The sequence below is a fragment of the Artemia franciscana genome, chromosome 2, assembly GCF_032884065.1.
Source record: "Artemia franciscana chromosome 2, ASM3288406v1, whole genome shotgun sequence".
Taxonomy (NCBI): domain Eukaryota; kingdom Metazoa; phylum Arthropoda; class Branchiopoda; order Anostraca; family Artemiidae; genus Artemia; species Artemia franciscana.
Genome location: NC_088864.1, coordinates 21,541,630 through 21,568,169, shown reverse-complemented (window position 1 = coordinate 21,568,169; position 26,540 = coordinate 21,541,630). Strand labels below are relative to the sequence as shown.

The 26,540-nt window shown below is 34.9% G+C and overlaps 1 protein-coding gene across 3 annotated transcripts in view; it reads left to right on the top strand.

Moving 5' to 3' along the window:
- LOC136038628 (E3 ubiquitin-protein ligase goliath-like) overlaps positions 1 to 26,540 on the top strand; it is a 92,716-nt gene that overhangs the window by 18,584 nt on the left and 47,592 nt on the right. For 2 of the 3 annotated variants that reach the window (XM_065721885.1, XM_065721867.1), the window contains exon 2: positions 2,753 to 2,897. In XM_065721885.1, coding sequence (XP_065577957.1) covers positions 2,753 to 2,897 — 145 coding nt within the window. The remainder of the gene's footprint in view (positions 1 to 2,752; positions 2,898 to 26,540) is intronic. The other variant, XM_065721877.1, reaches the window with a different exon arrangement.

Sequence of the window (26,540 nt, the reverse complement as noted above, 5' to 3'; positions counted from 1 at the left end):
ATATACAATACAAGGAGAATACTGAATCAAATGAAGGTCATGAACAAGAATTATTCCGGCCAATAAACTAGAACCATAAAGATGCTTTTCAAAAATAACCAAATTGATCTTTACTTTATTCTTTTAATCAAGACTCCTCAGCACTGCATATTTTCATCAAAATATTTTTATGTTTCTTGCGTTATGCAAGAAAGTAGTAGAGGTTTTGGTTTGAGGGTTTTTATGGCACTTGGTATTAACTAAGTGACATGTAGCGATCGCAAATTCTGTCGGTCTGCCCGTCTGACTGTCTGTCCCGGTTTTGCTAGTTTAGGCACTTCCAGATAAGCTAGGACGATGAAATTCGGCAGGCGTATCAGGGACCAGACCAGATTAAATAAAATTAAATAAATTAAATTCTTTCCCTGATTCGACTATCTGGGGGGAGAGTGGGGGGGGGGCTGATTCGGAAGAATTAGAAAAAAATGAGGCATTTTTAACTTACGAAGGAATGATCGGATATTAATGAAATTTCATATTTAGAAGGACCTCGTAACTGAGATCTCTTATTTTTATTCTCGACCGAACCCAGTGTCATTGGGGGGGGGGAACCGGAAACCTTGGAAAACGCTCAGAGTGGAGAGATCAGGATGAAACTTGGTGGGAAGAATAAGCACAAGTCCAAGATACGTGACTGACACAACCGGACTGGATTCGCTCTCTTTGGGGGAGTTGGGGGGAGGGGGTAATTGGGAAAAATAGAAAATATGAGGCATTTTAACTTCAAACGGTTGATCAGATCTTAACGAAATTTGACATTTAGAAGGATTTTGTGCTTCAGAGCTCTCATCTTAAATCACGACCAGATCCGATGACATTTGGGGGGGGATCTGGTAGGGGAAACTGGAAATCTCGGAAAACGTAAAAATTGAGGTTTCTTTATCTTACAAATGGGTTACCGGAGCTTAATGAAACTTGATATATAGAAAAATCTTATGTCTCAGAAACCAGAAATCTTGGAAAACCCTTAGAGTGGAGAGATCGGGATGAAACTTGATGGGAAGAATAAGCACAAGCTCTAGATACGTGACTGACATAATTGGAACGGATCCGCTTTCTTTGGGGGGTGGGTGGGGGGGGGTTTGGCGGAAAAATTAGAAAAACTTAGGTATTTTTAACTTAAGAACGGGTGACCAGATCTTAATGAAATTTGATATTTAGAAGGAACTCATGCCTCAGAGCTCTTACTTTAAATCTCGACCAAATCTGGTTACATTGGGGGGAGTTGGAGGGGGAAGTAAGAAATCTCGGAAAACGCTTAGAGTGGAGAGATCGGGATGACACTTGGTGGGTAGAATAAGCAAATATCGTAGATACGCGATTGACATAACCGAACTGGATCCGCTCTCTTTGGGGGAGTTAGAGGGGTCCAATTCTTTGGCGAGTTTGGTGCTTCTGGATGTGCTAAGACGATGAAAATTAGTAGGCGTGTCAGTGACCTGCACAAATTGACTTGATAAAGTTGTTTTCCCTGATTCGACCATCCGGGGAGGGGGGGGTTGAAAGGAGAGAGAAAATTATAAAAAATGAGGTATTCTTAACTTGCGAGTGGGTGATTGGATCGTAATGAATTTTGTTATTTAGAAGCACCTCTTGTTTCAGAGCTCTTATTTTAAATCCCGGCCGGCATTAAGCCTCTGATTTTCCTTTTAAATCAATCTATTTGATTCTTAGAATTTTGCTAGACCTCACGCCATATGAGCTCTTGGCTCTTTGCTCTTCCGACCTCGTGACAAGTGCCATGTGAGCTCTTAGCTCTTGTTATAATGAACATTTGTTTGTTCATTGAATCCTTGGGCGACAAGCTTTACTCGGCTATGCCAATGCTGAACTGGTCACATTAAGACTCGAGTAGCCAGGGAAAAGTAGCACACTACCCCTTAAGGTTGTAGAGTTACTCATTTGTTGAATTTTGATTTATAATTTATCATTTTTTAGATAGACTAATCCCAATGACCTTCCAGGCTTTACCCCTATGCCAATGCTGAACTGGTCACATTAAGACTCCAGAGTAACCAGGAAAACTGAAAATTTTGGTTTTAGCACTTTATTCTTAAAGTATGATTTCTGAAATAATCTGAAGTGTAATCTATCAAAATTAAAATTAATAAAAAATTAATATCTCATAATTTATTGTAATAATCATTTAGTTTTTACCATTTTCATGCAAGACTCTTGGTATATGGGAAGGGATAAAGAGCCAAGTTTAGAATGGATCGTGGCGGGGGAGGAGCGTGTGGAGCTGTGCTAGCTCCAGGTGGCTTATGCTGCAATCAGCTGCAAGAAGTATTAGTAGTAGTTCTTAATACTTTGATAATCAAGAACCCGGCTTTTCAGTTATTACAATATTGACTTGTCTCTTGTCTAAGCTACACAATGAATAGCCAAACCTTTCGTAGACAGTAAGAAAATTGAGGTCCCCTTTCCTGTAAAATATAACTGAACTGCCCCCCCCCCCTCGTTAATTTTTTAGTAATGACGCAATGCATCCTACAATTTTTTCCACGTTAATTTATTTAGCGTAGAGGGTTAATTATAGAAAATGGGCGATTTATAGGAAGGACATTGTGAGGAAAATTTTCAAATATTTGTTTTTTTGGGGATAGAGTGGAGGCCAGGCCTCCCTGTGTCTGATCAGGACGAAATGTTGCTTTAAATAGTATAGATGTGACGAATATTAGGCCAGTTTATTATATGTAACTTTCTTTTTTAGGCAATAAAATAGTATCCGTTTTTATGTCGCGAGCGAGGGGTGAAGAGCTTGCCCGCCTTTTGGATAATGGTACACAAATACATGTAGCTATCAGCATAGGAACTAAATATACATTTAAGTATACAAACATAAACAGGTACAGTCTGTAAGTCTGTTTGTTTTCTTTCTTTTTTAAAAAAAAATGCTGCATGTGTTGTTGTGAGTTGTGAGTTTTAGAAGTATACTGACAAAATATGCCTGTAAAAAGATTGGGAAGCTGGTAATGCGTATTGCACCCTAGAATGGCCTGATTTATTGCCTGAAACGCCTCTTTTAGAGACTTAATCGTCATTACTTGGGTAAAACAGAAAGGCTGTACCACTGACCCATCAAAATCGACCTACCAGACTGTTCAAATTATTCCTGCTGGAACAGACTCTCTTTAACCTGTTTCACTCAACTCACTCACTTTTTTTTAACTTTTTTTATGCTTTTGCCATTTAAATTTGTGAGCCGTTTTTCGACCACTTCCGAATGTTCTATTTCTTCCAAAACATTAGTATATGTACTTCCAATTACAGTGCAATAATAAAAGATCAAAATACCCCCGCTACCTCTTGCATGCTCCCCCTGCATAAATAAAACAACATAAACGGAGATGTAGACACATTTTTGTCTTAGAAAACTAGCATTTTTTTCCGGATTTTTTTTGAGAAGACCAAAATTTAAAAACAACAAATATAGCTTAGATATAAAAAAATTAAAATTTTGCTTTCGGAATGGATTAAAAAGTAGAAAACCACTTTTTTTATAGAGACAACGTGTGTAAGTGAAAATAAAGGGTGCAAGCCAGATTGGGCTTAACATAACTTGATCTTTTTAACTCGTTCTCCTCAATTCACTGACTTTTTTCATTTATTTATTTTCTTTCCATCATTTTTATAAAATTTTACGTTATTATTATTATTTATTTCTTTTTCATTTATTTATACATTCATTTCATTATTTATTTATAAGTTAGACTGGTGTCATATCTATTTTGCGTAAAGCCCAATTTGTTTTGCACCCTCGTTTTCACTTATTTTTATAGAATGTAAAAATATATGTACATATATTTTCTAATTTATAATCCCTTTTGAAAACATTTTTTTACATTTACTGTTTTTTAAATATAGTCGTTGAAATATAAGCTAAACGACGCATTAGCTGCTATTTGCTATTGAAGGATTTTGGGAATTTTTTTTCTGACAAATTCTTAAACACTCGTCTTTTTGGGCTATTTGAACTATGAGATCATATTTTTTTTTTAAATCAAGGGTTTTAAGTGTGATTTTAGATTATCCAGCAACCAAAGATTTCACATAAATTTTTCTTCAGCAAGTAAGCAAACCGAAGTGCGTCACACAGTTGACTCGCTTAAAAAACTAAACTTCTCTTAAAAAGCAAATAATAAATAATTGAAGTGCTGAGTGGGCCGGGAAGCCAAACAAGGTATAAATCTATATCTTTGGAAATCACGTGCAAAAATCGTTTTGGTTCCTCAGTTTCCAAACAAAAAGCTCACAATTTTGATATGCTTTAGAACTAAATCATGAACAATGCAATATTGTTTACTTTTATGAGCGTTTGGTTGTTTTTCCTTACCATATCAAGTCTCGTTTCTTTCCTTGATCAGCAGAATTGGGATGTATTCGACGACAAATCTAAGTAAGCATTTTCTTGTTTTCTTTATTCTTTATTTCTACAGGTACAGAGTTTTAAGTGATTAAATTGAAAAAAAAAAGTTTTTTCAACTGAAAGTAAGAAGCAATATTTAAACTTACAACAAACAGAAATTATTACGGATATGAGGAGGGTTGCCCCCTCCTCAATACTACGGTCTTTGCACTAAAGTTTGACTCTTTGTTCCCTTACTTAAGAATGACTCCTGAAACACAAGGGCCGTTTAATTAGAACAATAAACTTTTTTTAAAGTCCTAAAAGAAACTAAAAAAAAACTACATCTTGTAGGGTAACATGAAGCTCGATCTTCTAACTGATAAATATTAAATACTTGAGAACATGAATCTGACGATAAGTTTTTATTTTTATTTTAATCGTGTTTTTACGACACTGACAACCTTAGCGAATGTTAGTTTTCTTGCTCAGTCCACTTATAACTGCATTATACCTTCCTTTCGCAGTATGATCCCGTAAGTTGGTTCCACACAATATAAATTAATGGGTATCCAGTCTCTCGATACTTTTTTTGGAAATATCGATACTTTTATATCCGTAATGGTTATCAAACAACTATATATACATGGTTGTTAAACAAAATTTGACGATATAAATTTGTCTATTAATTTTCTTAGTGTGGAATGTCCCCTGCCATATCTTGAAGCATTTTAAGATGTTTCAAGTTTTAATTTTATTTGGCTATATTTCAGTATGGAGCTGTTATGTTTAAAAAACCTTGCATTCATAGCTTGGAAGCCTTACCTTCTGCAACTTGGTCTAAAGGGATGATGTTGAGTCATGATTCAAAACTAAACTCGAGTCCAGTTGATCTAAGCTCAAGGACCATTTCTTAAATTGTATTGAGTCATGATGTGACTCAACACCTGGCTTATGCAGAAGACTCAGTCGATCCGTGCTTATGTACCATCTCTAAGTTTTGCCAATTGTTGGGTGCTTTGGACATCTGCCCCCTAGATGTTTTTTGTATTCTCTCCCTTAGATTCTGAAAATATATTCCCCCTCTAGATTTTTGTGAATAGACGATTCCACCTCTTAGATGGTTTGAGCGGTGATGCGACCCAAAACTCAAAGCAAGCTGAATATTTGTACTTCAAGTATTAACGAATCGTAATATGAGTTAACTCCGCGTATTTGTACTCCCCCTCCTCGTCTACTTTTTTTGGTATCTCAAGCATTGAAACACCTGCTTAGACTTACTCATACACAGGGGAAACTTCCACACATAGGTTTCTGAGTATTTTGAAAGATTATGCTCCCTTGGTGTTCTCCTATTCATTTCGGTCCAAATTAAAAAAAAAATTATGAGCATTGAATCCTTTCAGTCGAAGGGACCAGGGTTGCCAACTGCCAACGCATAAAATGAGTACAAATCAACGTTTTAAATTTAAGTAAAATTCTAAGCTCTATTCATTTGACACTCATCCCAAATATTAAAATTTTTGGGAGGTTAGTGTATCGCTTAAAATAAACCTATAAAAGAAATATTCGCCATAGATCTCTTTTTTTGAAAGAAATTTAATAACAGAAATAATCTCTAGCTGATAACACCGAAACTAATACAAGTTGTACATTTAGAATTGGCAGAAAAAACTTTTTCGGTAATTGGAAAAAAAGATTTTAAATGAGAGTCCATAATTCAGAGTCAGCTCTAGAAATTTTTTATTACACCTACAAGGTTTAAACTTCGTTTGTTTCGCTTTTATTGGGATACCAGACAATTTAATAAGAGCAGGTTGGCCTCTAAACAAAGGTGTATATAAGAAACCTGTGACTAATTCTAGAATCATAAAAGTTCGTCTTGCTAAAGGATTGTACGCTAATAATAAGTCAGTCTTTTATAATTATATTGTTTCTTGAATATTTTTGGCTTTTTAATAATAAATTAACTAATAATTTATAATACTAATAATAACTGTTTAATTGAGAATAATTAATTTAATTGCTATCCTCTGGCAACAAATAAATAACCTCCACAGTTTTGTAGATAGTAGCTTGAAACCTCTGCATTAGGGGTTCTCTGATATACTGACTCCAGCAGTGTCATTTTCATTCAGATCCTTGGCTTTTTGGAGGTGTTTCCTTTATTTTTCGAAAACCAGTAAAATTATCTCAGTCTCGTAGCCCTGGATATGTAACGTTAAACTTAATAAATATCTGAACATTTAAGAATATTAAGCTTAATGTATGCGTTTGGAATAAGCATGAAAATCCAGTTCTTTTGGTGTATCTAATGTTTTTTCGTAAGTTAAGTATATTTTTTACCAATGAAAACGTTTGTAAAAAATTAAAAGTTCTAGTTGCTTTTTTAAGTAATCAAAAAATTGGAGGGCAACTAGGTCTCCTCCCTCGCTCCTTTTTTCTCAAAGACTTCCGATTAATATTAATATGCAAATTTCGTTTTAATTATTTATGTGCGGAGAGCCAAGATCAAAACATGCATTAATTCAAAAACGTCCAGAAATTAAACAAAAAAACAGTTTTTTTAAACGAAAGCAAGGAGCAACATTGAAACTTAAAACGAACAGAAACTACTCCGTATATGAAAGGGGCTTTTCCTCCTCAACGCCCCGCTCTTTACGCTAAAGTTTCTTACTGTTTTAAAAATATAGTTAAGAGAAAGAGTTAAACTTTAGCGTAAAGAGCAAGGCGTTGAGGAAGAAAAGCCCCTTTTATATACGGAGTAATTTCTATTCGTTTTAAGTTTTAATGTTGCTCCTTACTTTCATTTAAAAAAACTTGTTTTTTTTTATTTAATTTTTCTAATTAGACGGCCCTTGTGTTTCAGGAATCATTCTTAAATAGTTGGGAAAACACTTTTTTTGCGTAAATAACGGAGTATTGAGGAGGGGGCAAACCCTCCAAGTTTTTTACTGTTTTAAAAACAGAGTTAAGAGAAAGAGTCAAACTTTAGCGTAAAGAGCGGGCCGTTGAGGAGGAAAAGTCCCTTTCATATACGGAGTAATTTCTGTTCGTTTTAAGTTTTAATGTTGCTCCTTACTTTCATTTAAAAAAAACTTGTTTTTTCTATTTAATTCTCTGTAAGAAGGCGAGCATAGAGAATCGAATACAGATAATCTCTTACACCAAACTGCTTTTCCACTTGTATATAAAATCATTTAAAAATATGGATAAATGGGTATAATATTTCAAATAAGACGGTGCAAAGAAAACAGCTTTCTTCAATAAGAATTCGAATATTTTGGCTTCACTTCCAGAAGCCTTTACCAACAGGCAAAAAAACTAAACTGAACTGATAAAATCATATAAGAAGCGGGTCGTTGAGGAGGAAAAGCCCCTTTCATATACGGAGTAATTTCTGTTCGTTTTAAGTTTTAATGTTGCTCCTTACTTTCATTTAAAAAGAATTAGTTTTTTTTTATTTAATTAGGCCAAGGAACTAACCACTCGGATTGTTCTTGAGTCATTCGGTAAAGTATAAGTTAGTATTTCAAATAAGACGGTGCAAAGAAAAACAGCTTTCTTCAATAAGAATTCGAATATTTTGGCTTCACTTCCAGAAGCCTTTACCAACAGGGAAAAAAAACTAAACTGAACTGAATAAATCATATAAGAAGAAGGAAAACAAAACAAAAGTTTTTATCGTTTTGGTTTTGTTTGTGAAAAAAGTCTTTTTGTTATTCTCCGCTGCTTTATTTGAAATATTATACCGTTTTTCAATATTTTCGTTTGGTTTTACTCGAATATCAACAGTTGTTGATCGGGTGTAATTGAGTGAATCCCGCAAACCCCTTATGCATTAGACTAATGAAAGAAAGTTTTGATTTCCTGTCCCCCTCTCCAGAAATTGAATCAAATATCAAACAGTTCGTGGTAACGAACTGTAGTAAGGAGCGACCCGGCTCAATAGTAAACGAAACTCTAAAAAACGGAATTTTGATGCTAAAAGATACATCAAAAGAATCGAATTTTCATTCTGATTTTAAATATACAATTTCATCAAATTTCGTCTTTGTCATCAAAAGTTACGAGCCTGAAAAAATTTGCCTTATTTTGGAAAATAGGGGGAAACACCCCCTAAAAGTCATAGAATCTTAACGACACCATCGCATTCAGCGTATCAGAGAACCCTATAGTAAAAATTTCAAGCTCTTATCTACAAAAATGTGGAATTTCGAATTTTTTGCCAGAAGACAGATCACGGGTGCGTGTTTATTTGTTTTGTTTGTTTGTTTGTTTTTTTCCCCAGGGGTCATCGTATCGACCAAGTGGTTCTAGAGGGCTCACTCTCACGGAAATGAAAAGTTCTAGTGCCCTTTTTAAGTGACCAAAAAAATTGGAGGGCATCTAGGCCCCCTCCCACGGTCATTTTTCCCAAAGTCAACGGATCAAAATTTTTAGATAGCTATTTTGTTCGGCATAGTCGAAAACCATAAGAACTATGTCTTTGAGGATGACTTACTCCCCCACAGTCCCTGGGGGAGGGGCTGCAAGTTATAAACTTTGACCAGTGTTTACATACAGTAATGGTTATTGGGAAGTGTACAGACGTTTTCAGGGGATTTTTTGGGGTTTGGGGGTGGGGTTGAGGGGAGGGGCCTATGTGGGAGGACATTTTCTTGGAGGAATGTCATGGGGGAGGAGACATTCAATGAAAAGGGCGCGGGATTTTCTAGCATTACTATAAATAAAAAAAATGAAAAAATAAACATAAAAAAGTTTTTTTTTCAATTGGAAGTAAGGAGTAGCATTAAAACTTAAAACGAACAGAGATTATTACGAATATGAGGGTTCTAAAAATACTTTAGCATAAAGAGCGAGGTATTTAGGAGGAGATAAATTTTTTTAGTAATTTAAACTGTTTATCCTACGGCCTTTCTGAAGGGATCATTCTTAAAGAATTGGGACAAAACTTAAGATTTAGTGTAAAGAGCGAGGTATTAACGAGGGGACAAACCCCCTCTTATACATAATAAAAATATAAGAATATAAAAGTTTGTTACGTAAGTTAATTCTTAAGTTACGTATATTTTTTTACTAATAAAAACGTTCCTTAAAAATTAAAAGTTCTAGTTCCCTTTTTAAGTAACCGAAAAATTGGAGGGCAGCTAGGCCTCCTTCCCCACTCCTTATTTCTCAAATCGTCTGATCAAAACTAACAGAAAGCCATTTAGCCAAAAAAAAAGGATTAATATGCAAATTTCATTTTAATAATTTATGTGTGGAGAGCCAAATTAAAACGAACAGAAATTACTCCGTATATGAAATGGGCTGTCCCCTCCGCAATCCCTCGCTCTTTGCGCTAAAGTTTGACTGTTTGCCACAATTCTACCTTTTAAAACAATTAAAAACTTTAGCGTAAAGAGCGAGGGATTGCGGAGGGGACAACCCATGTCATATACGGAGTAATTTCTGTTCGTTTTAAGTTTTAATGTCGCTCCTTACTTTCAGTTAAAAAACTAATTTTTTTTACTTAATAGAATATAAAGGGCACAAATATGAGCTGAGTTCTTGCTGAGATCAGGGTGTGAAAGGGTTGGTTCTAGGGCCCCGGGAGACACAGCAGGGGGTGGCAAAACAAGCTCAAATTATAACATTTGTGGGCTAAAATTGTAATATTTACAGTATTGATGATGCGATAGTGGGCGGCAAAGTCTACATATGCAAGGGTTTGGCAAGGGATTCAGTAAATAATATTTCTGCAACTCCACCTCCTCCCTGAGACAAAATTCTAATACTGGTTCCAGGATTTGTTTAAAATAAACGAAACATAGAAATTAGCAGCCTTCCTGAAGTTTAGCTTAAAGACCTAAAACTTACTTTAACCGGCTTAACTTGCGTCTCCTTGCATTTTTTAAGAAGAAACATTAATTGAATTCGCAAATTTAGTGTAGTTATAAGTTTCTGATTTCAGTTTCTAGCAGAAAACGATTACAAAGCTTGAAAAAATTCCAAGAGGCGACAAACTCTAGATGGCATTGATGGTCTTTTGAAGACACTAACCCTCATTTCCACTTTTATAAGTTACCCATACTCTTTAGTACCATCTACAAAAGTTCTGGGATTTATTTTTGGCTAGGAAGCATCGTGTTCCGGGTCAGCTTTTCTTTGGAGGAGATCAGAGGGAATGACTCCTTTAGGAGAGTCAAGTGATAGCGTTCCTGCTCCTGTCAAAAATCACATTAGACTATATTCAGTAGGGCACTTTCAGGACAGAGTCCAAACCCCCTTGAAGCGAAATTTTTTTATATTTAATATTGCGACACTGTTAACACCATCACATTAATTTCTTATATCCTTGAAACTTCCCTTTTGTCTTCACGATCTGAATAAGGAAAATGTGTGTCCTTGGCAACTCAAAGGAAATCTAAATTATCAGGAATACTTTGTAAGTGCTTTCTAATTTTGACATTAATAGAGAGAGGAATGTACATTTAGTGCCTTTTTAAGTATAAAGCTTTTCTGATAGATTGCACCGTATCTACTGGGTTTCATTAAACAATTAGTTAAAAGCTGACAATAATAACATGCATTCGATTAAGAAACTTAGTTATGTCGACAAATTAGTAATGTGGATAGACTAACAGTGTTGTGACGTTTAAGAGACGCATGAGAATATGAACAAATATAAAGGCAGCATCTGATACAATTAAATTTATTAGACCTTATGTGAACTAAAACATGGAACATTTCAGTTAAATGTATTTGTAATAGGCTGGAACGTATCCAGGGGGTAGAGAGGTTTAAAATCCTCTCCTCCCCCGAAATTTTTGTTTGACTCGTAAAATCGTAACAAAAATCCATGTAAACAAACTTGTGGTGCGTTTTCTAAAGTTTTCTTCGTACTAAAGATACGACCTTGGTACTAGGGAGTAGTGATGCCTGAATAAACTTAACCGGGCAGAAAGGGGGTGTACAAGTAGAGCTTCTAGCCCCTCAAGACGTTTTTTCACACACCTGGGTCTGACGCAACACTATAGCGCCCGTGTTTAGTACATCAACGTAATAAAAAAAGGGAAAAAAGGTAAAGGATGCGGCACTAGATCCTTAAGGTTCGAACCTGTGGTGCTGATCTCCATCTCAAAGCCCTTCAGCCAGGAAGTGCAATGGGGGGATGAGGTAGAGTCATCCTGTGCTTTTCCACACCCTTTCTGTTTACCTTGCCCAAATTAATATCCAATTAATATCAGAATTAATTTCCAAGTTTATCCAGCAGCCCGACGCGTGATTCCATGCGAACTGCAGGACACACGGTATGTATACGTTTTTAAGGGCATTAACCAAATTCATACACTATAATGAAATAAGTCTACCGGTTTCAGAAGAAAGGAAAGCCTCATAAGTCCTCAGGGAAGAAGGGAGGATTCTACTCCCATTGGCAGTTATCTGACACCATTGTACCACAATAGTCTCAGATAATATTCCTACTGAATTGTTTTATGTTTTGGAATTAATAATATAATCATTTTGTATCCAGTCTCTGTAAAAAAATTGAAGATCTTTGCAATTGCGTCGAACGCCCTGGACACGCTCATTTGATCATGTTCATTTCTATAAACAACAAACAATAGAATTTTGAATTATGCGTCAATTAAGACTGTAATTCCGTTCTTTGACTAGAAGCGCTGTAGAAGTCAAGATAAATGAAAGGCTCCTGAAAATTTTAATGTGGATGATATTTTTTTTTTTTTTTTTCTTTTTTTTTGTGGCGTAAGGCATACTATACAGTCTCGCATTAGCTCAGTTCATCAGTTGTCTAGGGCCTACCCAGCATTTGTTTAGTATGTGTCGTGATTTTACGAGGCAGACAAAAATTTTGAGAGAGGAGGATCCAAATCTGGAACTCCTCCCTCCCCCCGTATATGGCCTTGTAAGTTGCACCTCAGGTTATTTTACTACCGTTTTATCCTCATTTACCTAATTCTATCTTCTTTTATTTCATTCCCTGAAAGTTTTTTCTTTGCTTGATAGATTATAACTTGTTAAAGCACAATGTAGTTCCGCTGCATTTTGTAATGCGTTTTGAATATATTTTGAGCTAAAGAGCCTGTCAAACGTCAGGTTAAAAAATTTGAAAGAAAAAAAAATAAAGAAGTGTATACTTTTTTGTAAGAACCAGAAGAAATCTCTTTACCATCCCCTTTCCTGACCCAAAAAACTTCTTGATTGTATCAACCCGATCCCTGAGCCATGAGACAACGGGTTAGACTTCCCAAAACTGCATAAAATTCATCACCATTTTAATAAAACTTGTTGAGCGTGAAATGAGAAATACTTGCTTGACTTCAGGCTTCAGATATTCATGGCATAACACCATAGTATTGTTTTTGGAGTGGAAGATCAGTGATTGGCTGAGGTCCGACATGGAGGATTACATAGGTAAATTGTGAATACAGGGTCGATCTTAAATTTTTATTTAAGCAATCATAATCGAAACAAATAAAATTGGGAGTTTGTGAGAGCACACTTTAAGTCACACATGCCAGGGAAGTGGTATTTGTAAGTGTCATGCGCTAGAAGATCATTGTCTTCCCCCATTAAATTTGTAAACTTTGTTAAATGTCAGGCTACAAACTCTGAAGGGATGGATGAATGAGAGAAACAACAATAAAGTTTAACTTGTCAAAGTGACGAAACAAGTGAATAGAAAATACACAGCACACAGAGTACGAAAGTGAAATGTTGCAAAAAAGTAATGCTGACCAAGCAGTGCAAGGAAGGTGACCCCGAAATAGGAAAACTGCGTTAATAAATAAAAAAAGGCTTATTAATGAGTATCATCAATGCTCAGTGAATTAAACTTTGTACTTTCTTTTTTCCTGGTTATGTCAAAATTTTCCGGCTGGTATTTAGTCTTTCAGTATATATTTATTTATTTATTTCTATTTACTCCGAGCACCTAGCGGACAAGGCCATATCCCGGGGAGTGGGTAAGGGGTTTCAAAACCCACCAAAATTATGTCTGGCTCGTAAAAACCTAACAAAAATGCATATAAGGAAATTGTTGATGCGTTTTTTAAAGTTTTTTATTGTATCCTCTCCCCGGACAAAATTCCTGGATGCACCCTTGGTAGAGTGTAATCTGTTTATTTGAACCAACGGCAGCTTCAGTCAGAAACAGAATGCAATACTTAACAAAGTTCTTTTCGACGTCGAAACGTACGAGGTAGTGAAAATTTTGCATGCCGGATGTGGGAACACTTAACTTTCGCTTTTCTTCTTTCCCCTGTTTCGCTGGTATAGAATATGGTAATTCATAGCCCTTTCGGGTTGTCCCGGTCTTTCCAACAATTCACCCTATCCGGTTGTCAATTGTAAGGATTATGCAAATATTTCTCCCTATTTCATTTTCAGTTAAAGATTCTAGGGGCGGGGCTACAGTGGACGGACAATGGACCTCATTGAACCTGAGTGGATTTCTTGCAAGCTTATAATGGTTGCAGATACACTAACTATTTGTGATTATCGGGATCTTCTCTATACGATTTCAAAGTCACAAAACTGTTCGCTGGATGTTTGGTCAAGTCCCGACGTTCCAAACAATTCGTCAATACTTTCAAACCACCTTCATGGTTATATCCATTCTAACGCATATATTTAAAAAATCAAGAATATCTGCCCATATTCTTTTTCCAGCAGAAAATCAGCCACAGCCTACAGACAAGACAACAGCACCGTTGAGGGTGCCATGAAGTTGCGATTTCAAGTGTCAGGGTAACAGCAGCTCATATAGATCTTTACTAGGTTGCAGCGGTAGCTGCAACCTAATAAAGAGCGAACCATAGCCCATAGTAACTAAAAGTTAAAACGTGTTTGAAAAAAAAACTGCTTAATGAAAAAATTGCCTTCTGACACTGATTCAGGAATGGTAACTATTATTTCGCTTCGTCGTAAAAGTAAAAGTTTATTGCAAAAAGAAATTTACGGTGATTTTCAAAAAAAAGCCTCAACCCCCTTGAAATGGCATCAGATTAAAATGACAAGTGTACCATTGGAATCAGCATGGTCGAAAACCTTAAGTAGGGAAATTACAACCCCCCTCCTTGAACAACAAAGAAAATCGCTTTTTTTCATCGATAGCACTGATTTGTATACTCGTTTTTTTTTAGTTTTAGTTTTTTCAGGCCTAGTGGGATACCAGAGCATCATAGAGAGATCCTTAATAGCTCTTCCAAAAGCTATGCCTTATATCTACGTGCTTTTTATAAATTCCGCCATCTGCAAGTGTCATATAGCACTAAAATAGCCCTTTTTGTGCCATTTCTCAAGTGGAGGTGCTAGCAGGCTACCAGAACATAGTAACAGATTTTTTTTATAGCTCATATAAAAGATATTGCCCATAGCTACGTTATTCCTAGAAATTCCACCATCTGCAAGTTCCAAATGACATTAAAAACGATATTTTTGGTGCCATGTCTCAAGTGGAAAACATTGAGGCTAAACTAAGTTATGTTTGAAAGCTATTGCTCATGTCAACGTGCTTTTTTTTTTAACAATTCTACCATTCTACCAATTCTACCATAGCCCATAGTAACAAAAAGTTAAAACGTGTTTGAATAAAACTGCTTAATGAAAAAAATTGCCTTCTGACACTGATTCAGGAATGGTAACTATTATTTCGCTTCGTCATAAAAGTAAAAGTTTATTGCAAAAAGAAATTTACGGTGATTTTGAAAAAAAGCCTCAAACCCCTTGGAAATTGCATCTGGAGGTTTAAAAGAATCCCTCCCGTACACAACCCCTCCCAACCCCATTATTGAGTTTCATAAATCGTCTTCTCACCAGTAAGCTAGTGAAACATTAGCAGGCTACCACACCATCGTAGATAGATGTTTAATTGCTCAATTATAAGCTGGAGTTTATATTTACTAGGTTTTTTAAAAATTCTACCATCTATTAGATTTCACAGATTTCAATGTTAACTAGTTTCTTGGGAAAATGTGCAATGAATTCTTTGTCATGGCTGAAGCATTATATGCAACATAGTAAAGAGGAACCACAGCCCATAGTAACTAGAAGCTAAAAAAGTTAAAACTGTCCTTTTTTTTCTTCTTTTTTTCTAGGCCTAGTGGGTTAACAGAACATCATAGAGAGATTCTTAAGAGCTCATTAAAAAGCTATATCTCATATATACATGGTTTATGTAAATTCAGCCATCCGCAAGTGCCATATTGCACGAAAAAGGGCACTTTTTATGTCATTTCTCAAGGGGGGGGGGGCTACCAAAACATCGTAGATAGATTTTTGATAGCTCATATAAGAATAGAGCTTATATTTATATTCTTCCTATAAATTGAACCATCTGCAAGTTTCAAATGGTACTAAAAACGGCACTTTTAGTGCAATATCTCAAGTGGGAAAGCTGGGGCTATTGGGCTACCAGAACTTCTTAGAGTGATGTTTAATGAATCATCTGAAAATTTTACTCAACTCTACGTGCTTTTTATCAATTTTACCATTCATAAGTGAGAAAAAGCACTGAAAACGATACTTTTGATGCCACTTTGTGTAAAATCTTGAAAGTATAAAACGGTATAATTATGATTCAAAACCGATAACTGGAGGTTTACAAGAACACCTCCCACATGATTATTCTATAGGCCCCCTTAACAAGCTACGCAATTCCAGTACTACAAACATCTATATATTAAATTAGATTATTAGAGGTGTGGTTCTGTTAGTACAGCCCTGGACTTCAAATTAGATTATAATGCGTTCAATTCCTGCTTTTATTTTTTTAAATCGTGGTTTTTCCCTTTTTCATGATTACTTTTCAGATAATCCACTATTTTTGAAAATGTGATGCACTCATTTTCTTAAGTATATCCAGGGAAGGCTAACTTTAAAGCTATTACTCATATCTACGTGCTTTTTATTAATTTTACCATCCAGAAGTGCCATAAAGCACTAGAACGGCGCTTTTGGTGCCACGTCTTAAGTGGAATAATTATGGTCCAGAGCCCTTAATTTGAGGCTTATAAAAACTCCTCACATATACTCCTCCTCCAAACCCTCTTTGTAAGTTTCATAAATCGCCTACTTATCTTAAAATTAAAAGATTATTGTAAAAACAAAATAACTAAAACTAAGAACTTTTCAATTAAAAATCTGCCAGAAATTAAGCTTGAATGATCAACATTATTGAATTGAACCTTCAAACTTCACTCTGCGATGAAGCCTATGTGCTAGTTCTAATGGTGGTAATCAAGGGGAAGGGGTATCCTTACCCCTTTAGTTTTTTGCTCCTGCCTAGATTTTGAAAAACACCTGCCTAGGTTTGGTTCTGAAAAGGAGATGTCGTGATTAGTTTGTAGACACATTCGAAGTAAAGCCATTTTGATAGTGTTAGGACTATAGACTAGCTTTAGAATTTGTATCATAGCTTGAAATTCACTGTTGTACAGCTAGAAACAACCAGATTTCCAGAATTCAGTAAAGTGCTAGTTTTCTATAATCCTAGAAACATAAGGAAACATAATTAGTTGGTTTATTTGTACTAGTTTTATTGACGTGTATTGGATAGGCTGTGAAGTAATAATTTTTGTCCGTTTTAAGTTTCAACTTCGCTCTTTACTTCCATTCGTATAACTTTTTTTTTAAATTGATAATAAATATACTTCATAGCATGCCTAACAGAAATATGATTCTTATTTTGGTTTTTAGTGGTTACATGGATATAATGAAAAAGCTTGGCTAGGGCTCTTACGAAACAAAATTATAACCAAGTTACGAAAAAATTACGTCTAGGAGGCACAACCACCCCCTCATTTCTCTAAATCTACCACTAACAGAAACCCTAAAATATTTTGTAAATATTGCTGTTAACAGTTGACAACCTTATAAATATTTTTGCTCGAGATAGGATTCAATTAAAGACATTTTTTTCAGCTGAAAGTAAGAAACAACATTAAAACTAAAAAAGAACGGAAATTAATCCATATATGAGGGGGTTGCTTTCCTCTTCGATGTATTGCTCTTCAAGCTAAAGTTTTCAACAGTTTAAAAGATAAAATAATTTTTCTAATCAAACGGCTCTTGTGTCTCAGGAGTCGTTCTTAATAAATTGGGATAAACAGTCAAACCTTAGCGTAAAGACAATGATCGCCATGATCTTAAAAATTTTACCCTCCACCCCTCAAAGTGCCCTGCCTTTCCCCCCAAAAATATGTATGTGCCTGATATAAGGTGATTTTGTATTATATTCTTATAAAATAGAGCCACAGCCAAGGAACTACTTATCAATAAAGCTATAAGAAAAAGCTGTCTTTAGTTTTTTCTTCTTTTTTTTTATCGCGAGCCTGGTCTATTGATTTTCGTCATTATAGCTACTGGAGAAATCTTGGATAGTTTAATGTTCAGGTACTATCGATTGCTCACACACGTGGGCTTTTTTTTAGCAATATATTCTTGGTATTAGATTTGTAATTCTCCAATAGAATTTCCAATTGTTTTTCTCCAATAGAATTTGGACAAATATCTCTCGGGCTCACGTGCAGCTTAAACAAAGGCTTATGAACTAGCTAAAAAAAAGACATAGCCACTTCTAATTTTATAGCACTCTTATCAAATTTATGTTTTGTAAATTCGATTGTGCTATGACGAATATTTTGGCTCCAATCGACCAATCTCAAAATAAATTTTGATTTCATAATCTCAAATTAATATTTGCTGTTAAATTAAACTTCCTTTGTTAATTAAGGACTGGAATAAAAATAAAGTTTGTCCCGCAAGCAATTTAAATATTCTCTCTAGGCCAAAAAATGTTCCACCTTCAAAAAAAGGAGTTAATAATTTCTTTGAACGCAATGCCTACCCATTTAAAACTAAATGAGAACATTATAACAGATACAAATTTTAACGATGAGAGTGAATGTTGCGAAAAAAATTATCCAAAAGCCTTTACCAACGAGAAAAAAGGAGAAAAGAAAAAATTAAACAACTGACACATACCAGAAAAAAAACACAAAACATGCTTAAGAATAACTGTAATTTCTTTCGCTTTTTCTTTTTTTTATAATGTGTTTTTAACATCTTTTTGTGTCGTTTTCTAGTGTTGTTAACTTTTTATTCTATTTTTCTTTTTTTTTGTTTATTAAGGCTTTCACATGTAAATCCTGATTTTTAGGACTTATGTATATACATATATAACAGCTTTTTTCTGCGACATTCGCTGTAAGAATCAGAAGTTTTACTCGATTTTTATATTAGCATTTCGTTTCGATTACTCAAACTCTAGTTAATTTTTCGAAAGGAGACCACAAGAATAGCGAAGGTTTAAGGCTTCTTTGGCATTTCCGTGTCATTATCCTATTAAGAAAGTCCTAGAAATGCGGGCAGAAAACGTCCAATTTTAGTTTTCTTGAGGCAGCTAAGGTGGAAACATCTTTGGGCCTTTAAAATGGAGGATGTGTTATTTGGTGAAATTATCTCTAACGTAAATGCTACTTCGAACTATACATTATTTAAAGGAGCGATTTTTCCCTTAAATATGTCTGACGTTCACCGGGTACCTCTCACACGCCCTCCCTGGTCCTATTATTACCCACATTTGTCTCAATTACGACCGGATGCTTTAAGAAAATTATGGTATTGGTAAGATGTTTGAATATTTTTCGTTGTCTACTTTTCGTAAAGCTATTCTTATAAAATAATAAAATAAACTAAATGTCAAATAATTTTGTAGCAGTGACTAAATTTGGAATTCTAGTTCTTAGAGAGACTTCGAGAACAGAATCTTGGTCTTATTTCTCCATTGTTTCTTCTTTCTTTTTTCAAGCTACGTCAAATGATCATGTTGGTTCAAAAGAGCGCTATAAAGTTGAATTTTTTTTTTTTTAAATCAAAATTTAGCAGTGTGCTCATTTATCATCCTTTCATCAGGCACGCAGGATTTTTGAGGGGGCGCAAATAATAACTATTTGATAATTTGAATAACCAGTCCCAGATATTCAGAAAACTTAAGGATACGGAAGAGGATGACCCCCATCTCTCCCCTTTCTACGCACCTGCTTGTTATGTCTTACTGCTTCATTTTAACTAATAGATTGTTTTTCCTGAAATCAGACTAGCGTTTTCCAAACTGAGAGAAGCGCCTCCCTAGGGAGGCACGTATTAGTTTAAGGGGAGGCGCGAACATTAGCCAAGATTGACAAAAAAAATCAAATGGAACCAAGGCAGTCGCACAAAATATTTTAACCCTTTCGCGATGCTGCCGAATATTCCGTTCAGGGACGACCAGTTAGAGGATTTTTGCGATCAATCAGTTTCTAGTTTCTCAGATACGTACTACAAAATTCTCCTTACAAGTAGGATGTTTTCGATATGTTGAAGATGATAATATAACCGAAGATATTTTTTTTTGCAAATTCATTCCTGGCAAAGCCACATCCAGTGAAAATTTTAATATAATTGACATTTTTCTTTATGAGAAAGGGATATTGTCAAGAAATTGCGTATTGCTTTGTAGAGACGGTGCAAAGTCAATGTCAGGGCACAAAACTGACCTTCTAGCACTAATGTTCTCAGACGAAAACACCAATGTTCTCTGGACGCACACTATGCTCCACAGAGCAGCTCTCGTATCAAAAAGTATGAGTAAAGAACTTAAAGACATTTTTTACAAAAGGAGCAAAAGCTATAAACTACATAAAAAAAACATTTCATTCTAAGTCATATTATCTTCAAAGCTATATGACAATATGGGAGCGAATTAAATATCCATTTTGTACTATTCTGAAGAAGACTGACTTTCTCGTGTCAAAGTGATTCAGGGGATACATGAACTCAGTTTAGCCTAAATTGCAATTTTATCGAAGAAAATCCAAATGAGGACACAAATATGTTTAGAGGTGGTAATTTGATTATTAAACTTGCCTTTTTTGTGGATTGTTTAGGAATATGATACTTTTTAAATAAATCGATATAAGGGCCAAAAATACGTCTGATTTAAAAAATAATAATGTGAGAATATTCGTAAGAAAATAGAGCTATGGAAGGCAAATTTGGAAGAAAAAAATTTGACAAGTTTCCACTTTTAAATTTATGCACCCTGTGCACCTTCTATGATAACATAGAGGCAAACAAAAATGCATTTGTTGAACACATGGATACTTTCTTAATTAATTTCTCAAATTATTTTGATGATATTAATTTAACAAAATATGCATGGATGCCGTTATTATTATTTCATTGGAGTCTATTTAATCTACTGATCTCCTTAATTAATTTAGTCAATTTAATCTATTAGTCTGTTTAGCATTGTTTTCTATAGTTTTTATTTTATTTTTCTTTTCCATTTTGCTCTTCTCTCTGTGAGTTAGTGATTATTTTAATTTTTTTTCCTTTTCTTCTCTGAGTAAGTGACTTGTGTATCTTCCTCCTTCTTTACAGGCCAAACAGCCTTTGGGGGAGTAGTAAAATGTAATATTGAATGGGTATTTCATGATGAATAAATCTTATCTTATGTTATCTTAAAAAAAAGAAAACTTATTGAATTATCTTGTGATAATTGTTTAAAATAACATTTTTCAGAGTGCATCTCTCATTCAATTTTGGCTCGATGCTCTGAGTGAATATAATATTTTGTCAAATAAAGCTTAAAAAGCATTGATGCCCTTCGCAAAATCTTATTTATACGTTACAGGATTTTCTGCACTAGCTGAAATGAAACCGAAATATCGGGTTGGTTCGTTGTAAAAAAGAAGTTTTGTGCGGCCATCTCCTCACTGACACCAAGTTTGACAAACTTTGTGCTAATTATAGACAAGCGTACCCATTTTAATGAAAGACAATATTATAATATTGTTATTCATTTTACTTGTTTCTAAGAGTTTGTCTTAACAAATTTTTTAATGTTAAAAATTTTAGTGTCTGCATTATTTTCTAAAAATTGAAGGGAGGCACCATTCGAAAAAACATTTTTAAGGTAGTCCTGGTAAAATAAAGTTTGAAGACTACTGAATTCAACAGTTTCTATAGGACTTCGTGTTCTTCAAATTATTGAATTGTTTCAAGTCGCTTGTTCTCAAGCTCTATGGATTTCGGTACTGCTGCGCAGTAGCACCAAAAGAAAGAGAGAGAAAGAGAAAGAGAGAGAGAAAAAAAGAAAGAGGAGATAAATAAATTGCAACATAGTTCGTGCTATCTTGGTCACTAGTCAAACGTTATAGTTAAACGTTATAGTTAACCATCACGTTTTAAATCAGTCATTTCACTTTTACTATTTCTATAATTAGTTTACATAATTAGTTTACCTCTAGGATTAATAAGCATAAATATTATGGTTAACACAACATGAACGTATATAATGCTGATTTATTCTAATTTTGTCTTTATGTTCACGCCTACTTTGTTATTATTACTATACTATTATGTTCAAAGCTGTGTTACAACTTTTCTCTAATAAAATTTCTTGTCTTCGGTTATTCTATACTGATAAAAAAAAGGGCCGACATCACCATGGAAATAATTAATGTCAACATTTCAAATTTATTATTGGCTTATTTTAGACCCGACGATCCATAAAAGACGCTTCCTAGATACATCTCCTGGCTCGATCATTATAGGAATGTTTGAAAAAGAATATCTTTCATGAAATAGAAAATTCAATATAGGCCAAATGTGTAAAGTAATGCTTACATATAGGACAGGAAGGGTATAAATATACTCCCCCAGGGATCCTAAGTACCCTCTATATACCTAAAAAATGTTGTGCAAAAAAGACGCAAAAAGAAAGATAAGAAAGGGGTATACTTTTTGAAACCGATGGTAAAAAATTGTAGTAGAAAAAAATAAATTGATGAAAACGTCTTTTTTAACTAATTAGAAAAAACTCAAAAACCAAATTATTCTTTTCAATGAAATTATTAAAATTATATGTACCGTTTCCAAATTCAACAAAATAAAAAATGATTTGTAAGAAAAGGCTTAATTTAGAAAGCCCAATAGATATAAAAAGGGAGTAACCACGGATTGTAGTTCCAGATCAGGGTAATAGAAAGAAACCAAAATCAGTGCCCTTATACGTCTGTTGTAGCCATACAAACTAAAAATGTTTAACATGGAAGAGATAGCCGTGTGGTTTTCCGTAGCGTTCCCCCTTAAGTGATCCTGATTTACTTTGAGCATTTCCTGATACAATATTAAACTTTGCCATGTTGTGCTCAAGTTGCATATTTTTCGATGCAATATTTATTCGCCGTTTATTTTCTTAACATTGGACCGAGATACTGGTACAGGATTATTTTTGCTAGGGGGGAGGGGGAAAAAACTCAGTTTTTCAACATAGCAAAAGCACATTGTTATAGAAAATTATGTAAGAATCTGAAGATTGAACAGTATCCAGTCAAGGCACCAAAAACACCATTTACGCCTTCGATCGGCTTATATTGTTTCAACAAATTGAAAAATAATTGACATATAGTGCGAATGAGGAAACATGTAGAAAAGGAAAATGGAAAGATCTTTGTGTTGGGCGATGTACATCCACCTGAAGCGGTTCCCTCGAAGAGATAATTCTATGAATACACCTTCATAGCCATTCATGGCACTTCTGTGTATAGTTGAAAGGACAGGCTATCCTCATTTTTTCGTGTTTTTAGTTTTTTTTCATATTGTAAACGGCAGGGGGGTAATTAATTTCACCTATATTGATTGACTAAAAACTGACTTGGAAATGATCCAAAATTACCTAACAAACAATGCATGACTGTAGTTATACCTATAGCTAAAAGAAGAGTCAGCATTTTTAAGTGATGTTGGATTTTCATATGTTTTGACGTAATGTGTTTGCTACAGATACAGACAATTGACATTGTGAAAACATAGTTTGAAAAGCCTATTTCAACACGAATTTGGTTTCAAGTATTCTTTACTTACACTGTATTTGTATATTTTGCTAAATCGAGTATACAGATAGAAAAACTGCCGTTTCAAACTTCCATCTTCGTACTTGAAAACCTGCCGCAAATCTTCATCCTGATTAGTCAATCATTGGATTTGAAATTGAGCATAGTTGAATTAGTGAAATTGTGCCTGGGATACATTTCATCCTTTTTTATTATCAACAAATGGGTCACAAAAAAACACAACAATAAAATCTCCATATCAAACAGATCGTGGTAACGACCTGTAAGGAGCGTTGCGGCTCAATAATAAGCGAAACTGTAAAAAAAAAACAGTCGTGATGATAATAGATACATGAAGGGAAACAAATTTTGATGCTTATACAAAATATATAAAATTCATGAAGTTTAATTTTACTCATCAAAAGTTACGAGTCTGACAAAATTTGCCTAATTTTTGAAAATGGGGGAAAAACCCTAAGAAAATCAGGTGATCTTAATGAAAATCACACCATGAGATTCTGATTATCAGAGAACCCTCATGTAGATGTTTTAAGCTCCTATATACAAAAATATTGAATTTTTGGCCAGAAGCAAGATCACGGATGTGTGTTTTATTTGTTTTTTTCCAGGGATGGTCATAGCGAACCACTGATCCTAGAAGATCGGGATATTGCTCATTTCATCGGAAATCAAAAGTTTTAGTGCCTTTTTTAAGTGAGCAAAAATGTCGGAGGGCAGCCAGCCGCCTCCCAACCGATCCCTCTTTTTTACCCAAAATTGTCCGATCAAAATTCTGAGATAATAATTTTCTCCAACATGGTCAAAAGATCTAATAACTAGGTCTGTGAGGATGACTTGACCTCCCACCACAGCCCCAGGGAAAAGGGCTGCAAGTTGTGAACTTTGCCCATTGCTTACATTTAGTATGGGGTATTGGGAAGTATAAATATATTTTTGGGAGGGGAGTTTCTCGTGGGGATTGCTTACATGGGAGAATCTTTCCGTGGAGGGGCTTTCATGGGGGTAGGAATTTTCCATGGGCAGGGGAGCTGGAATACCCAGTATTAATTAAAAAAAAACTATCGTAAATTAAATTAAAACTAGTTTTCTTAACTGAAAGTAAGGACCAACATTCAAATTTAAAACGAAGAGAAATTATTACGTATATAAGGGGGTTGCCCCCCCCTCCACAGTACCTTGCCCTTTAAGCTTAAGTGTTTTTGAACTAAGGTTACATAGGTTAATTAACCCTACGTAGGGTTTAGGTAAAGTTGGTTTAATCATGATGAAATATACCAAAATATGATGAAAACATACTGCTTTAGTAACAAAATTACGGAAAATACAATAGAGAATAATGGAAAGCAGAACGCGTTATATTAAATACCTAACCTAGCCACCTCTATTAAATATTTAATTAAAATGTACCTGCATAGTATTTTATCTCGCTCAGGTTAAGCTGATTATCTCCCAGTGGACACAGAAAGCCAGTTTCATTATAGATCAAGAACAAAATTTGGTCGCTATAACATGTGATTACCAAAAATATCTTACTCTGATTATATCTGAAATATCTGATTAATCTGAAATATCTCCGTCGCTCACCCCTGCTAAACAATCAACAATTCTAAAATATGGGAACTCGAATGTATCTTACACTGATAATCTACAACTCATCAAAATTCACGACATATACAGACACTCACCCAATCAAAAAACATATGAAACATAATCTCTTTTAGCTACTCCCAACCAGAAACTCAATCGAAAATCAATCAATCAATCCGTCCTTATAGAATATTCATTAAAACAAATACGTCGCAAGGAAGAACAGAATTCCTCAAGGATCTCCTTACCTTTTAATTCTTCTGAAAGTCTCTTCCAGACTTCATGACCAATATACCTAATTGAAATATACCTTAATCTGGTAGTAACAGGAACAGGTGTTCCAATTCAAAATTTCTAATTTCATTATTAACTTTGTAATCGGACTTCTGATTTTGTTGAATGTGCGATTCTAGGAAAACTGGGGCACTGGGGAAGATAGCTTCAGCATCAGAGGTGGTTTTAGAGGGGCAGAAGGGACACTTGTCCCGGGCGCATAAATTTTAGGGGCACATAATTTCAAATAAATTTTTGTTATTTTTGAAATTTCATGTTTATTAAAACAAATCAGAGGGTACAGTTAATAAATGAAAATAATTAATATTTTTTAGTTAGCTAGTAAAATAAAAATAGATTAAAAAGTAATTAAATAATCATTATTAAATTAAAATAATGATTATACATCAAAATTAAGTAATTGATAAGTGAATTGAAAATAATTTTGTTATTAAATGAACATTATATTAAAATTTGGTCTGCACATTTTTTGGAGATACGGAGGGGACGCTAGTCATGATTTTACCTCGGACGCACTAGAGGTCAGCACCGTCACTGTTCAGCATAAAGACAAAGGTCTTTTTTTTAGCAAAGGTCTTTTTTTTCTTCTTTTCTTTTTTCTTTTTTTTTATTTGGTTGGCAGTCAAAGAGCTATCTGATCGTATTTTGTTAATTGAAGGCCAAAACTATGCTTTGAAGGTAATAAGGTGCACAATTACGTACCTTATGTAAAAAATACAGGGCTTCAGTGAAATGCATATTATGTAAGAGTTATTTATGTAAATATATACTTATTTATATACTAATACTAGCTGTTGGGATGGCGCTTCGCGCCACCTCAACACCTAGTTGGTGGGGCGCTTCGCGACCACCCAAGCCCCCCCGCGCGCGTAAGTCGTTACGCGCCACATTAGCTACGCGCCATTGTAGTTGTGTCCCTGTGCCCCACCTGTGAATAGAGATAGATATAAATATATGTTTTTAACTACGTAAAACATGCGAATATACAACATTCTTCGCTGTCCCATTGTCTGTGCATATAAATAGATTGTCAGGTTTACTGACTCTTGAACATGCAACATATAATTGTCCATGGGAAAAACAATCCGTATTCAGATCTATACCTCATTATTCTAATGATGTGTCCCTGTGTCCCGGTCGTCATTTATATTCCTGTGTCCCGGTCGTCATTTGTGTCCCGGTGTCCCAGTTTGTAATTTCTCTTTGAGTGTCCCGGTCGTCATTTATATTCCCTGTGTCCCGGTGTCCCGGTCGTCATTTGTGTCCCGGTGTCCCGGTCTGTAATTTCTATTCGAACTATCCCTGTGTCCCGGTCGTCATTTATATATCCCGCCTGTGCCCCCGGCGTCCCCGTTGTAGTTGTG